The sequence below is a fragment of the Eucalyptus grandis genome, chromosome 10 (assembly GCF_016545825.1).
Source record: "Eucalyptus grandis isolate ANBG69807.140 chromosome 10, ASM1654582v1, whole genome shotgun sequence".
In the NCBI taxonomy this organism is placed as follows: domain Eukaryota; kingdom Viridiplantae; phylum Streptophyta; class Magnoliopsida; order Myrtales; family Myrtaceae; genus Eucalyptus; species Eucalyptus grandis.
In genome coordinates this window covers 32,260,073-32,274,401 of record NC_052621.1, presented here as the reverse complement: position 1 = coordinate 32,274,401, position 14,329 = coordinate 32,260,073, and the positions used below count along the sequence as shown (strand labels likewise).

The following is a 14,329-nucleotide window of genomic DNA, read 5'->3' as shown; positions in this document are numbered from 1 at the left end:
TTTTACTATACTGTTCATCTTCTCCCCTCTACTAGAAAGGGCAGCATTCCATTCAAGATCATCAAAAACTCAAAACAAAGTCGTTTCGCTTTATACGGTCCACATCATATGCTTGCTAGTTGGACTACAGCCTTGCTAAATTGGAAAATTTTTAAAAGATTAAAAGACGACAATGGTCAAATCGAAAAGTTTTGCATTGAATGAGTGTCGTCCCGAGCGCAATCATTATGCACGCAACTCCATACATGTCGGATCCAGGCGAAACAGATTACATCGTATCCCGCGCACCACATTACACGTCTCGCAACCTCACCCAACCGCTTAGGAAGCGGCGATTTCAATTTGGGCAACCCCAAATACGTGCCAAAATCACTGCCCGGGCCTCCCCCATCTCCCCCCATAGACAGCGGGAAGACACGCTGCCTTTTCGGCTACCTAACTCCACTCCACCAACGCAACGAAAACAGCTCCCGACGCGACAAAGTTGACGACCTACGTCGCTGACATTTGCCCCCTCCAAAAAATTCAATGAGGACACAATAAAAATTAATTGTTTCGTCCTCGTTAATGCAACATTAGCTGGAAACAAGTACGAATCGCCTCAATTTCTTCCTCCTCCTAAAAGCTTTAGAATCCCGTTTGACATTAAGACTATGCAATTAAAACCGAACGGCAAATTTCCATCGAACCATAGACAAAATCCGGTCGGCCAACTGGGTCCGTACATGGAATTCGCGTTGCGTAAAGCTAGCTGTCGTTTCTATTATATATATTTTTTTGTCATCGGGGTTTGTTGCCCCGATGTTGTCTGTCTGCAGTTGGATTGTCCGGATCCCTATGCGAGCTCGCGCGTCGTTTTGGTCCGTCAGTCCACAAAGTTAACAGTCATAAATTAGACTTTGTTTTTGAAGCTTTTTGTCATTTGGTGAAAGTCAAAGGAATTTCGGCGATCCGAGATTGCTTTTTGTTTTGTTCCGGCAAATGTCCGGGACGGGATACAGGGAGTCAGCAACGACTTCACCATTTTCTCGCTTCACACGGATTTAAAGGGTGGGGGCCAATTTAATCACGTTATAAAGATATGAAACGAGGTGGTGATTTAACATGGTATATGTTAGGTCCGTGGTTGATCAAGAATTTAAATTCGTCATTTTAGGTTATGTAGAATTTCATCATGTAATGCGTCGTTTTTTAATTAGAAACCAACACTCTGGATTAATTAACCCATTTGACCACATGGGCCAAATTTTTAATTTCAGATTCAAGACTACTTTTTTAAAATAAAAAAAAATTCGCGATGTTTCAAACGTTATGGTACATAATTTTCACCATCATATTTTGGTTTGAATACCAAGATATTAATGCTCGGAATCATTACGCTAAAGCGCACTCGATTAATCTAGTTCATTTGACCATGCAGGTAGCTCCATGCTTGAATTTGCTCTTTTTACATTTTCAAGGTATTTCAATTGCATCATGGCCGTCAACATCCTATGTTGGTTTGAATTGAGACATTTATGCTTAGAGGAAACAGTGATTCTCGAATCATTTCATTGTGACGTGGCTTTAATAAGCTTGTCAAAACTATAGCCCAATTCTAAAGGAAAATGATACAAATAGTCCATAAATTTTTGGCTAAATATGCAATTTGGTCCATGAATTTTTAACTCATTCAATCTAATCTCCAAACTTTAGCCCAATATGCATCGTAAATCTCTAAACTTTTGATTTGTTTAATATAATTCCCGAAATATATGAAAAATATTCAATATAATATATGTATTGAATTAATGAATTATTATATTAAATATTTGCATACAAATCGAGAGACTATATTAAGGACATATAAAAAATTTAGAGACTATTGAAAAAAAAAAATTAAAATTTTATAAATTATATTACATATTGAGCCAAAATTCAAGAATTATTTATATTATTATCTCGAATTCTAACGGCTTTTCTAACTTGGTAGGGGTGTGAAATTGGGTTGCCTTACTAACCCGTCCAAATAAAGTCAAATTCGATGAAAAGGTACACGTAGGCTCGGAGGTGTCGTATCCTTAGGCGTTTCCCCTAGTCACCCATTTTGACTTAGACAATGATCCGTGAATCCTCCCTCCCGTATGCGTCGCATTATAAAAAAACGCTTTCCCAAAGACACGTTGGGTGAGAGAAGCACCTCCCGAGAGAATCAAACACCCCCCACCAAAATTTCCAAGTCCTTTCCTTTCCCACTTTCCCACTCGTTTTCCTCCAGATCATGCACCTCCAACCTCCGTTCCTTCGTTTATATGATCCCACGAGCTCCTCTTCCATCGCATTCCGTCTCCCTCTCGCGACCAACATGAGCCACGGCAGCTACAACCGAGTAAACATCCCCAGATCGAGCTCGAGAGGCCACGGCGGCGGCGGGGGCGGCGGCGGCGGCGGCACCAGCTGTAGCATCAGAGGTTCAGGATAAACCCGAGGCGGCTCTCGGTCAAGCGGCTGCGGGTGCGGTTCGCGAGCCTGTTCCGGGTCCTGAGCCGATGTAGGTTCTCGTACGGCCAGGCTCTGAAGCTCCTCAAGAGCAGCTGCTTCTTCTGCAGGAGCCGGGCAGGGGGTGGGGCGGCGGCGGCATCAAGAGGAGCCCCAGCAACGGCAGCAGGAGGAACCTGGTGGTCGCGCACGTCAAGGCCGAGCCGGGGCGGGCCGACTACGGTTCCAAGCTGCGGTGCTACTCCCGGTCGAATTCGTTCTACTCGAGGCCATCGCAGACTGCCTCGAGTTCATCAAGAAGGACCTCGGTCTCCTGGATCAAAGTAGGGACAGGACCGAGTTCCCGGACCTCTCCCGAGTCGAGCTCACATGAATTTTCTCGTTTATCCTCGGACGAGAGTTAGGACTTAGTCAGAAAAAAGGATTTGCAAGAACCCATTTTTGTTCTTTCGTGTCTTGTTCTGTCCTGCCTGTGTAAATCTATCCTCGGTTTCTTGATAACCATGAATTTTCTGCAGCACGGCCGAAGAATTTCGCTGCGCCATTATTAATGGAGTGATTATATCTTTAAAAATTTGAATCTTGGGTTTGTTGAAGTTTAGTCCGAGTTGTTGAAATTAGGGGATGAAGGTGGGGATTGATTGGTCTTTTCCAGTGGAGGCAATCTTGGGAAGGTTCTCAGTAGGTGGAAATTGAAGATTCTAAAGTCGACCATTTCTCACTAACATAATTGTCATTACTTTACTAAACTAAGATCAGACGGAGGGGCTGACATATAGGGAGGGGCGAAATAAAGATGACATTTTTTAAGGTAAGATTTCGGGACAAGGACACAATCATGTCCCCAACTTTATGAAAGTTCTCATCCTATTTTTCCATGTTGATGCTCGCCTTTACGGATTTTTTAATGAGGGGGAAGATGTGTACCCCATTATAGCTAATGATGCCGATAGAACCCGCTGATTGCCGGCTAATTCGCGAATCATCGGCTATAGTCCCTTTGACACCGTCTTATGAGGGGGTGTGGGGTACTATTCCCATGTTTTTGTGACTATGTACTGTCGGTACTTGATGGATCGTTGGATTTTGTGCTATGGAAAAGTCGAGTGGTCTGCCCCGGTATTCTTACAAAAAATCCACGGTTAAACAAATAAAGCATCTATTGGTCGAGAAAAGACAAGAACTTGCGTCCTTTGTCGCGCTCAGATGATGACATTCAGATACAATACCCCAAGCCCATCCAAGAGCCTTAAGACGAATATTTAATCTTGCCATAAGCATCATCACAAGTTGAAACATAGGATCATCTCTCTATAAAAATATACATAATGGATGAGTCGGTAGAGTTCGATTTCATACACACTCTTTGTATCATAAAGTATGACACATAATTGTCACAACGGGTTGAATATAATGTGTTTTATTATATATGAGTTTTTAATTATGTCATGACGAATGACAAATGAAGCACCATTTTTCCAATGTGCATTTATTTTCACATAGTATTACATGTGGTAAAGCCCCCGATCTAGTCATGTCTTAAGTTAATTAGACTGTAAGCATGAGTTATATATAAGCACGTTGTTTACCAGTTCAACAAAGGGATTATTAAAAATAATCAAAATACGAAAAGAAGGTTTAAAGGGAAATAAAAGAAAGCCAGGGGGGTGGCTAGCGAATGGACACCACTATTTTACCGACCAAAAAAAAATGGACACCACTATTTTAAGAAAGATCCCCTGCAGGAAGGAAAAGCCATAACATAAGAAGCTTTAACGCAATAGCCAGTTGAAATCTGACGCGTGGCACGTCTCGAAAGAAACTCCCCATGTGCATATATTCTTATCGTACTGTAAAGCTGTATACCGTACGAAGTTACTACGTTATTTTCATGGGCCAATTAATTTCCTAAAAACTCTGAACTTTTATACTCAATCTCAAATCTATTCCAAATTTTTTAACTTTAAAAAAAAAAGTTTCAAACTTTAAATCTAATTCCAAATCTCATTTGAATTTTATTTCGTCTAAAAAAAATTACCAATTTTTAATCTATTCTCAAATTTATCACATGATCCATAGTCCCAACTTAACGTGACATTTCTACATTGACAATAATTACACATCGGTAAGGCGACATATAAATTTATCTTCAAAATAAGACCATTCTAGGATACAAAAATTAGAGATGACTATTAGCAACTTTTGGATAGAGTGGTAATGAGGACAAAATTAGGAATATAGTAAAAATTGATAATTTTCTTTTTGATAAAAAAAATTGGGATAGATTTGGGATAGAACCTATAATTTGAGGTTTTTCGAGATAAAATAAAAGTTTAAGACAAATTTGAGACTAAACCTAAAATTTGGGCTTTTTAAAACAAAAAAAAAAATGGGGTGGATTTGAGACTAGACCTCAAATTTGGGGTTTCTTCCAAAGAAAAAAAAAGTTTTGGGTAGGATTTGAGGCCTGGACTTAGGGCCCCGTTTGGTTCGGTTTTGGAGAATATCTTTGGCCGGATGCAAATATCTTTAGGATAAAGGGTTTTCGGGGAATGTTCGGCCGTTTGGCAAATTACGCATTGAAAAGTTGCTTGTGCGAAAATACCGTTTGGCAAAATTTATTCAAATGGGCTTTTGCTTTTAATTTTCTTTTTAAAAAATCGAAAATCAAATCCGTGTGGCGATGCCAAAACGGCGAGATCTGGCCATCCGTGACTAGATCCGGCCTCCGAACCTGGGACTGGGCGGACCCAGGTCACGCGACCCGGGCGGCGCGCCCGCGACCTCGGGCGCTTGAGGTCGTAGAGGCGGATCGGCGCCGGACGATTTGGCCTCCGGAGCGCAGTTGGCCTCCCGGACCGCCAGTTTGGCGGTGCGAGGTCGCGCGAACCGGGCGACGCCGCCTTTGAGTCACGCGACCTCGGGCGACCTCGAGCGACGCGGACCTCAAGCGGCGTCGCCCGGTTCGCTCGGAACCGGTCGACGCCGCTGAGTCCGCGTGAGCGGTCGTGCGACGCAACAGGCGGCGGTCGTGCGTGCGCAGCACCCCCAAGCGGTGGTCACTTGGCGACGCGCGACCCTCGGGCGGCGGCGGCGGTGGGCTGGAGAAGCTCGGTGGCGGAAAAGAAGAAGAAGACGAAGAAGAAGAAGACGGGAAAGAAAAATGATGAACAGTAGGCGTGGCATTTCCCAAATGCCGAATGCCCAATGCAGCCTCCCGAGCATTGAGCATTGAGCATTCCGAATGCTCATATTTGGGCAAAAGGAGCTTCCTTAAAAATTTGCGAAATCTTTCAAATTTTCACAGAACCAGGGTCGAGGGCAAATCTTGCGTAAACGGGCCCTTAAAGTTTTGAGTTTTTTTTTTTTGAGGGATGTAGCCCTTATTTTCTTCTGGGCCATGCTAATTTCACAGCTCTATTTTGGCTCCATCCAGGCCCTAGCGAAGTAGCATGGTGTAAACATCCGAGCATTCATACTGCTCCATCTTCTTTTTAGTATATGCTTGATGGCCGGAATGTGAGGATCGTTTCATAACACGATCGAACCATTTCATTATATTCTATTTGTAGGAGTTTGATTGACTTTGCCTGATCGTTTTCGGCCATCTTCCCCTTCAATAACTATTTTCTGTGAATCCACTTTCTACGCTTGCAAATTCCATTGATCTCAATACCAACAACCATAAATCCCCCTCTTCACCATTAAGATCCTCCTTGGTCAACGAGCTGCTTTCGCTATCGTCCATCACCACCGCTCAAATTCATTGCCCAAGCCAAGATAGCTGTATAGCGCCACCGCAAATGCCAATCAAAAGCCATCATTTGGCTAGCCATATCTCCCTACCTTAATACCATTGCTTTTGGACCAAGCCACGAATAGCTAATGACATCTATAGGGTTTTCAATCGATTTCAATTAGTTGATTGTAACCGATAATTGATCTCTCGCTCTCCTTCATCACTTCGTCTATCTACTTACGCCGGCCAATACTCAATGACGCAGGTCACATAGCAAAGGGGTAAAGGGCATACACGAGCAACTTGGGGGAGGGCGGCAAAGAGACTGAGATAGAGAGTAAAGATGCGAGATGGGCGAAGGCAAGTGAAGAATGGTGTGCGATAGTCGCAGTGCGTGAAGGCCGACAATATCGAGAGGCAAATTGGAGCAAGTCGAGGGACAAAGAAAGAGGCAAAGGACTCACAAAGGCAATTATACCATAATTTTTAGGGTGGATGTGAAGCTAATTTAGGGTATAACAAGCATTCCTTTTATTTTTCTTTTTATCTCTCTCGACTTAAGATTTCGCAAATAATCTTCATCACATACTTACAAACTCAAATCAAAAGATTATGTTTATCATTCAATTTGACCCCATAACTTTAGGCGATTCTAGGATCATATTAGAAAAGCCTCCTAGTTAACCATCGTAATTGCATCGAATGATACTTTACTTCCACTTAGGTCTTTCAATCGCCTTCTCAAACAAGGAACGTCAGCAGATAATTGGACCATAAACTTAGCATTTCTTGATCTCCTCATCCTAGAATAATAATCCACCACTTTCGGGCCAAAAAAAAGCAAAGCACCGGAATCTCCACCCCTCCCCTCTTCCATTCCCCGGCACGACCGCGACCAAGACCCACGCCAATCGTCTCCATCACCAGAAGAGCAAAATCCCGATCGCAACTTCGCATCCGCTCGATTCCCCGTCAAACTTTTTTTTTTTTTCCGGTCAGAATTCCCCGTCAAACTTCGCCTCCCAAATTTCGAAGCTTCTTCAATGTGTGATGAGCACGCGCGGCAACGACGCAAGGTCGTGGCGCAACCTCGTCCGAAATCGAATTCGCTGGTCCGTCTCCGTCCGCGTCCCGCTCGCGTTTCCCTCCTCAGACGCGCCTTCGCGCCTAAAACACAAGGTTCAAGAGCGCCCACGCGCACGCCCCCAAAATCGAATCGCCACATTCAGATGAGTTTCTGCCCTAACCGGCTCACTTCCCTTCTTCGCAAAGCCCGCAGCCTCTTCGGCCTCGCCGCCACCGCTTCCTCCGCCGCCGCCGCAGCCTCCTCCTCCTCCTTCTCCTCCGGTGCATCCGCCTCCGCCGCCGCCATGGAGGACCTCCAGGCCATGAAGACCCGCCTCTGCATCATCGGGAGCGGCCCCGCCGGCCACACCGCCGCCATCTACGCCGCCCGCGCCGAGCTCAAGCCGATCCTCTTCGAGGGTGGATGGCCAACGACATCGCCCCCGGCGGCCGGCTCACCACCACCACCGACGTCGAGAACTTCCCGGGGTTCCCCGAGGGGATCCTCGGCATGGAGCTCATGGACCGCTGCCGCAACCAGTCGCTCCGGTTCGGCACCCAGATCTTCACCGAGACGGTCACCAAGGTCGACTTCTCCGTCCGCCCCTTCAAGGTCTTCACCGACTCCAGGGCCGTGGTCGCGGACGCCGTGATCGTCGCCACCGGAGCCGTCGCGAAGCGGCTCAGCTTCCCCGGCTCCGGCGACGGCCCCGACGGCTTCTGGAACCGCGGCATATCGGCGTGCGCCGTGTGCGACGGCGCCGCCCCGATATTCAGGAACAAGCCGCTGGCGGTGATCGGAGGCGGCGACTCGGCGATGGAGGAGGCGAACTTTCTGACCAAGTACGGGTCCAAGGTTTACATCCTTCACCGGAGGACACGTTCAGGGCCTCGAAGATTATGCAGAACAGGGCGATGAGTAATCCTAAGATCGAGGTTGTGTGGAACTCTGTAGTGGAGGAGGCGTATGGGAAGGGAGAGAGGGTCTTTGGGAGGGTTGAAGGTCAAGAATGTTGTTACTGGAGAGGTTTCCGATTTGAAGGTCTCTGGATTGTTCTTCGCCATCGGGCACGAGCCTGCTACCAAGTTTTTGGGCGGACAGTTGGAGCTTGATTCCGATGGTTATGTCGTGACGAAGCCTGGGACAACGCACACGAGTGTACGAGGAGTTTTCGCCGCCGGGGATGTTCAGGATAAGAAGTATCGGCAGGCTGTTAGTGCCGCTGGGACAGGTTGGTCATATTTGACTCGCATTCTTGTTGTGTGAATGAATTTTATCCCAGTAGAAAAGGGTATGTCTTTGCTTCATTTCGGCAGCTAGAAGAATATAATTTGTTTACTTAAGCGTTACACTCAACTAGCTGAAAGCTTTATGAAGAGAACAGTGCCAGAGAGATCGAGATGCATTCCTTAATTTGTTATCTGTGTGTAGAAGCATAACATGACAATGCGGTGGTTTGTGTCTTTCTGCGGTTGAGTACTTTATCAAGTTTTCCACTTTTCTGGTTTTAATTGACTCTCTTAGTGTATATGTTTTTGGTTACTGCATTGTGGAAAGGTTCCTTGGCCATTGAGGATCTGGGAACAGAAGTATGACACCTGACGGTGAAATTTTAGCTTTTACCATACTTACATAGATTTGGGTGGACTGTGGCTTGACTGTTCTGCTTGGCACTTAATCTCGTGTCTTAAATGGTTTTTACCAGTACATGTCTGAAGTAAGAGCAATCATCATGAGGATCACTGATGTCCAGTTTCATGAACGGAAAAGAAATTTCCCAAGTACCACTGTTCAGTGGTGAATTCACTTTCTCCAAGCATTTGTCTTTGATGATATGGGGAAAATCTTTGCTCTTCCTGCAATATTCTAAAATTAACCAGGGAGATACCTGTCATCATGAGGCGGTGAATGTTTTGGAGTATCAACTTCATTGTTAGTCCTAAGTCATTGCAAGTTTGTGTTTAAGTGTAATTTAAGAATGTCTTTTTCTCTTTTGAAACTTGGTCTGCTTGCTACATGAGGTTATGCACATTACCCATTTTTGGCTTCGTTTATATTCTTTTGCTGATAAACAAAATGAAATTGTCAAAAGCATATGAAGGGGATTTACGAGAGAAGAAATTAAAGTATGAGAGAAGGTGTCCCAGATAAGAAGGGATGTTGGGGATTGTCTGTGTATGTTATGTGAAGTTTTAGGGACTGCTTTGGCCCCTCCCCCATGGATAATAGTTTGTGGGTTTTAGTGAGTTTGAATTAGTATTGGTACAGTTATTTTGTTTGATTCAGGTATTCATGGGAATTTCAGATAGTTGTTTGGTTAGAATAGATGTACTTCTATACTCGCCGTGGTCTGTAGATAGATTGGACCATTATCTTTTGCATATAAAGGTTGGTACCCCTTAGGTGGCTCGTTGATATTATCATTTAGTTGATGCGTAAGAGCATGGAAAAAGGGCAGGTTGCAGGCATTATATAAAGTAGACTTCCCACCATCCGTTTTCTGTACCCTGTATGTGAAGTAGCATTCTCTAATATCAAAGAGGTCTATTGAGCTTCAAATGCTTTATTGTTGAATAAAAGATGCGAAGGTCGATTAATAACTTGAAATGTTGCGACCCCTTACAACAGTGCAGAGGACAAGAGAGAGTGTATGCCCTCGTGCTGCCATTGCTAATTACGCTGCTCTGTGGTGGTTTCTTTATCTTATTTAGCCAACTAATGCCCCTTTTTTTTTGGGGTGCAGGGTGCATGGCAGCCCTCGATGCGGAACATTATTTGCAAGAAATCGGATCCCAGGAAGGCAAAAGTGATTGACTATCTGGTGCTAGCCCCAAGCTCTGAGGCCACTCGAATTGAAAGCGAGTTGAAATCACTGGGAATACAAAGAAGGCTCTCTAAGTCTCTAGGCATTATATTATTTATCTTGTGTTTTGAATTGCAACGATCATTAGACTAATATTTTGGTGCAGAGTTATGCTCACCATGAATATTATACTATTGGATTTAATCGTTCAAGATTTGCCGCGAGCTGTCTGCTTGCGCTCGAGCTTGTATTGGTGCCTATGTCTACGCACCTTTTGGACGTAGGAATTCCCACGAAGGGCTCTTGTGGCCTTTTTGAGCAATAAATGGCTCTTACAGTCCGTCCCTGAATTGAACGCTATGTTTCTCTAGAATTGAATTGGTTTCGTGCGATGCCAATTGAATTAAGTAGTGCAACCTATGAGCTATGAGCTATGAAATTATTTGTCATGACATTGAAAGTGAGTTTGCTTTTGAATCAAAGTGTGCCGTTGTGTTTGTAAGCGTTGACGAGCTTTAAGTGCTCACAAATGAACATTAAGAATCCGATAGCTGAAATTTGTTGAATCTGACGTCGTCGATATCATTAATTTGAACCACACTATTGCATCACTTTTTGCTCTTTTAAAAGTTACTATCGCATAGAATAGGACGGTACGGCACAAATGGCCTTGATTGATGACGTATTGCATTTTCTTGGTTTAAGTAATAAGGAACTAGAGCTCTGTAAACAAAATTACATTACTTAAAAATAGCGTTTTCATATCTTTGTTTTTGGCTTTTCGAAGTACTATTAGAAATGATATGACTTTCACGATTAAAACAGAGGATGTTTTATATATTCGAGTAGTTAAATTTAATGTATAAAAAAATAAACCTATTTATAGATCCCCTAGTTGTGTAATTATTTAACCAACACATTCTGTACACAAGCATGGTGTGGATGTGGCAAAATTAACATCGGTTATGCTCCTTGCTCCGTTCATGGGCAAGTGCTTCATTGTGTATTAGCCTCTTATTAGTACGATTTAAGATCGACCGTGATTTAATTTTTTATATACTTCGAATTTTAAAAAAAAATTTACATAGATTTGTGTCCCTAGAAGAACTAGGATTCCGTCAACATGACAATTCATAAGTCACACATTTTCATAGCGTGACCCTCCAATAGGTAATGAATATAATCGTTGGTAAGGCATTCTCTTTAACTAAGTAATTAGTGTCATAAATGATGTTATTATTTCTACATTCCTAGCAACTTTTTTCTAAAATACCCTTGGAATATTACAATCTACTCCGGCATTTATTTGCATCTTCTTTTGCTTTTCTTATTAAGTTTGATTGATGATGGGATAGGGAGGGGCGACCAATACTAACGTGCCCTTCCAAGAGTTATTATAAGAGTTTTGCATCACGACTATGACGGAACATTCAGATTGCTGTACTCCACAGAACATGAGACGTTTGGAGATTTGTTCCTACTAATCAAATTCATTTTTTTTCTCTCCCTCTGCATATATTTCCTGAGCTTTAGGGGTTTGATAAGTCTAACTCTCACCATCGCATCTCCTGTACTGCATCTAATCCGATTCTTCCGCACAGTTTCTTCCCTGCAATCGCATATTTTATACTTTGCGGCCTAGCAAATCTGCTTGACCTGCACGAAACAGAAAGCTGCGTTGGTTTTACAGAATCAACAGGAAATAGTTGCTGTAAAAAACTGGAAGTAATGAAGAAAAATCAATGGAGAGAGAAATTAAGAAAGTAATTAGGAGAAACCATGAAATTTATGGGATGCTTAGAAACCACCCATTACATTGGGTATAGGTCAGATGGAAAGAAATTTGGGTGACAAAACGAGTTTAAGTAACATATCGTCAAAAGTAGACCCGCGAACTTGTGATCTTCATTTCGTTATTGTCATGAATAATTTTAGAAGATGACATGAAACTAGAACTAACTATCAATATATATATACACACGTATGTCATAAATTTTTGCACCATATTAAGATCCGAATGTCATAATAAATCTCAATAGGAATGTTGAATATTTGATTCTCTAGTCAATAAGTACAGAATTTTCTCAACTTTTTTCTCTGAAGAGTGATCTCTGGCGGTTCCTTGATAAAAAAAATAAAAATTTCTCAACTCTTTTCATTACCTTATACTTAAACATAAGTCCTCGATTAATCAGAACCCTTCATGATTCTGTTGATATGTTAATCAAAGTTTGAGTGTCCGTCCTATAATTTCTCCTCCAACCATCATGAAATTTTGAAATCTTCAAAGCTCTATAGTACATTCTTAGAACCCCCTTCGTTTTCTGTGTTTTCTCTTTTATTTGAAAAAGGTACTCAAAGTCAAACTGTCTCTCCATATCTTAAGCTCTCAATATAGACAGATACATGCTAGAGGAAGTAGGATTATGAACTAAACGGACTTTTACTTAAGAATAAGACCGAAATCGGCCTCCTCCAGGAACACCTTCAGCTGTGCTGCTCTTGCCGCCGTAGCGAACCTTACCACCGGAGCTCGTCATCCCATCCCTCAGCACTGTAGTTGTGGCGCCACCAGAGGCATAGATTGCCCTGCACCCTCTGTTCACGCTCGCACCCAGGAAGCCCTCTGCTGTCGCCATTGGCACCACGTACTCCCTCCGGTGAAGCATCAGTGGACCAGCGAATCCCACTGGGACCTGCATGTACCTGATGGGCAACTCGCAGCACTGGCCTAGTATCGAGTCGTAGTTGAACCCATCAATCAGGAGGTCCTCAAGGGACTTTCCTGAGGTCCTTTGGAGGGCCTCGCAGCGGATTGCCTCCACCCGCTTGCAGTGTCACGGAGCTTGAATTGAAGAGACCATAATGGGGTTGCGCTGGCGATGATGGAGGTGATGATGCTTTCATTGTGTTCGTTGAGAAGTGGCGGTGGTGTTAGGAGAGCTAATTTCTCTGGCGATGGAGGTGATACGGGTTTTATGATCTCATTAGCTTGTGGAGCGAGTTGTTTAAAATTAAGCCATGCTCACAAGTTAGAAATAGAAAATAACTTCAGGTTCGCTAACGTCATTTCCTATAATTGTTATGCGGATATACTAATAAAAGCAATGATAAATTATGGACTGTATATAAACTCATAGTATGGAACGCACTCGCAGTCGAAGCCCTAGCTGATGAAATACTCCAAACAAAAGTTAAACAAAGAATCATCAAAAGAAGCCATTCATGAAAATTTTGTCTGGACTAAAGTTTGAAGCAGACATATGGGGAATATCTTGAAGTTCATTGTGCAGTCATATTAACCAAGAGCCTCTCACTTTCACGTTTCACCTACTCACAGGGAAATGCTGATTCTTGCGAAGTTGCCATGTGACATATATCTTGCACATATGCACATGGTATCTTTCAGAATATCAATTGTTAGCTTAAATGACGCTAAAACTTCTGCTGAAAGCCGGTTTATACCAACTAAATTGGCGATACTGTTCAACATCATTCTAAACTCAATTTGACCTGTATATGTATACATAGCCATGTTTCATGGGATATCATTGAACCAAAAGGGGAAAAAAATAAACTCACGATTTGAGATGCTGCAGCACAAGGTGTATAACGACTATCTTCCATGACGGTAAGTTCCTCTGCCGCCGTCACGTCGTCCTCGCCCACTGTCCAGTCATCGCTTGGGCACCATACCCTGGGAACGACTGGACGAACCCTACCCCAAAGAACCCAAGCAAGTATATGACCAACGCAATCAGTGAAGCCGGAGCAGAGGCAGCTTCAAGAGAAGCTCCAGCAACAGCAGCAAAAGAAACCCGGTGGCTGTACAAGTTAAAGCCGAGTTGGGTGGAGTCGATTATGGTTCTAAGTCGCAGTGTTATTCTCGGTCGAACTCGTTCTACTCCAAGACCATCGCAGGCTGCCTTGAGTTCATCAAGAAGACTTCAGCTTCTCTAAATCAAATCTATGGCCTTCTTGTTATTGTTGGATGAGAGAGAGGATTTTAGTAAATTTTCAAGAACCCATTTTTGTTCTTTCCTTCTTCTTCCTCTGCCTATGTAAATCTATCCTCGGTTTCTAGATGTCATGAATATTCTGCAGCAAGACTGAAGAATTTTCTGCACCATCATCAATGAAGTAATTATATTATATTATCTTGAATTATGGGTTTTTTGAACTTTACTCTTTTTTTTTGTTGAACTATGAAGGTGGGGATTTGATTGGTCATTTGGGGGTGGCA

At 43.2% G+C, this 14,329-nt stretch overlaps 1 protein-coding gene across 1 annotated transcript; it reads left to right on the top strand.

Annotated features, from left to right (window-relative positions):
* The first annotated feature begins 7,425 nt into the window (after positions 1-7,425).
* Positions 7,426-10,481, top strand: LOC104422864 (thioredoxin reductase NTRB). Its single transcript, XM_010035310.3, is given in 5 exon segments — positions 7,426-7,696; positions 7,699-8,154; positions 8,157-8,257; positions 8,259-8,514; positions 10,027-10,481. Coding segments are annotated over 5 exon segments (1,134 nt in total). The 5' UTR covers positions 7,426-7,446; the 3' UTR covers positions 10,098-10,481.
* Positions 10,482-14,329: the final 3,848 nt, after the last annotated feature.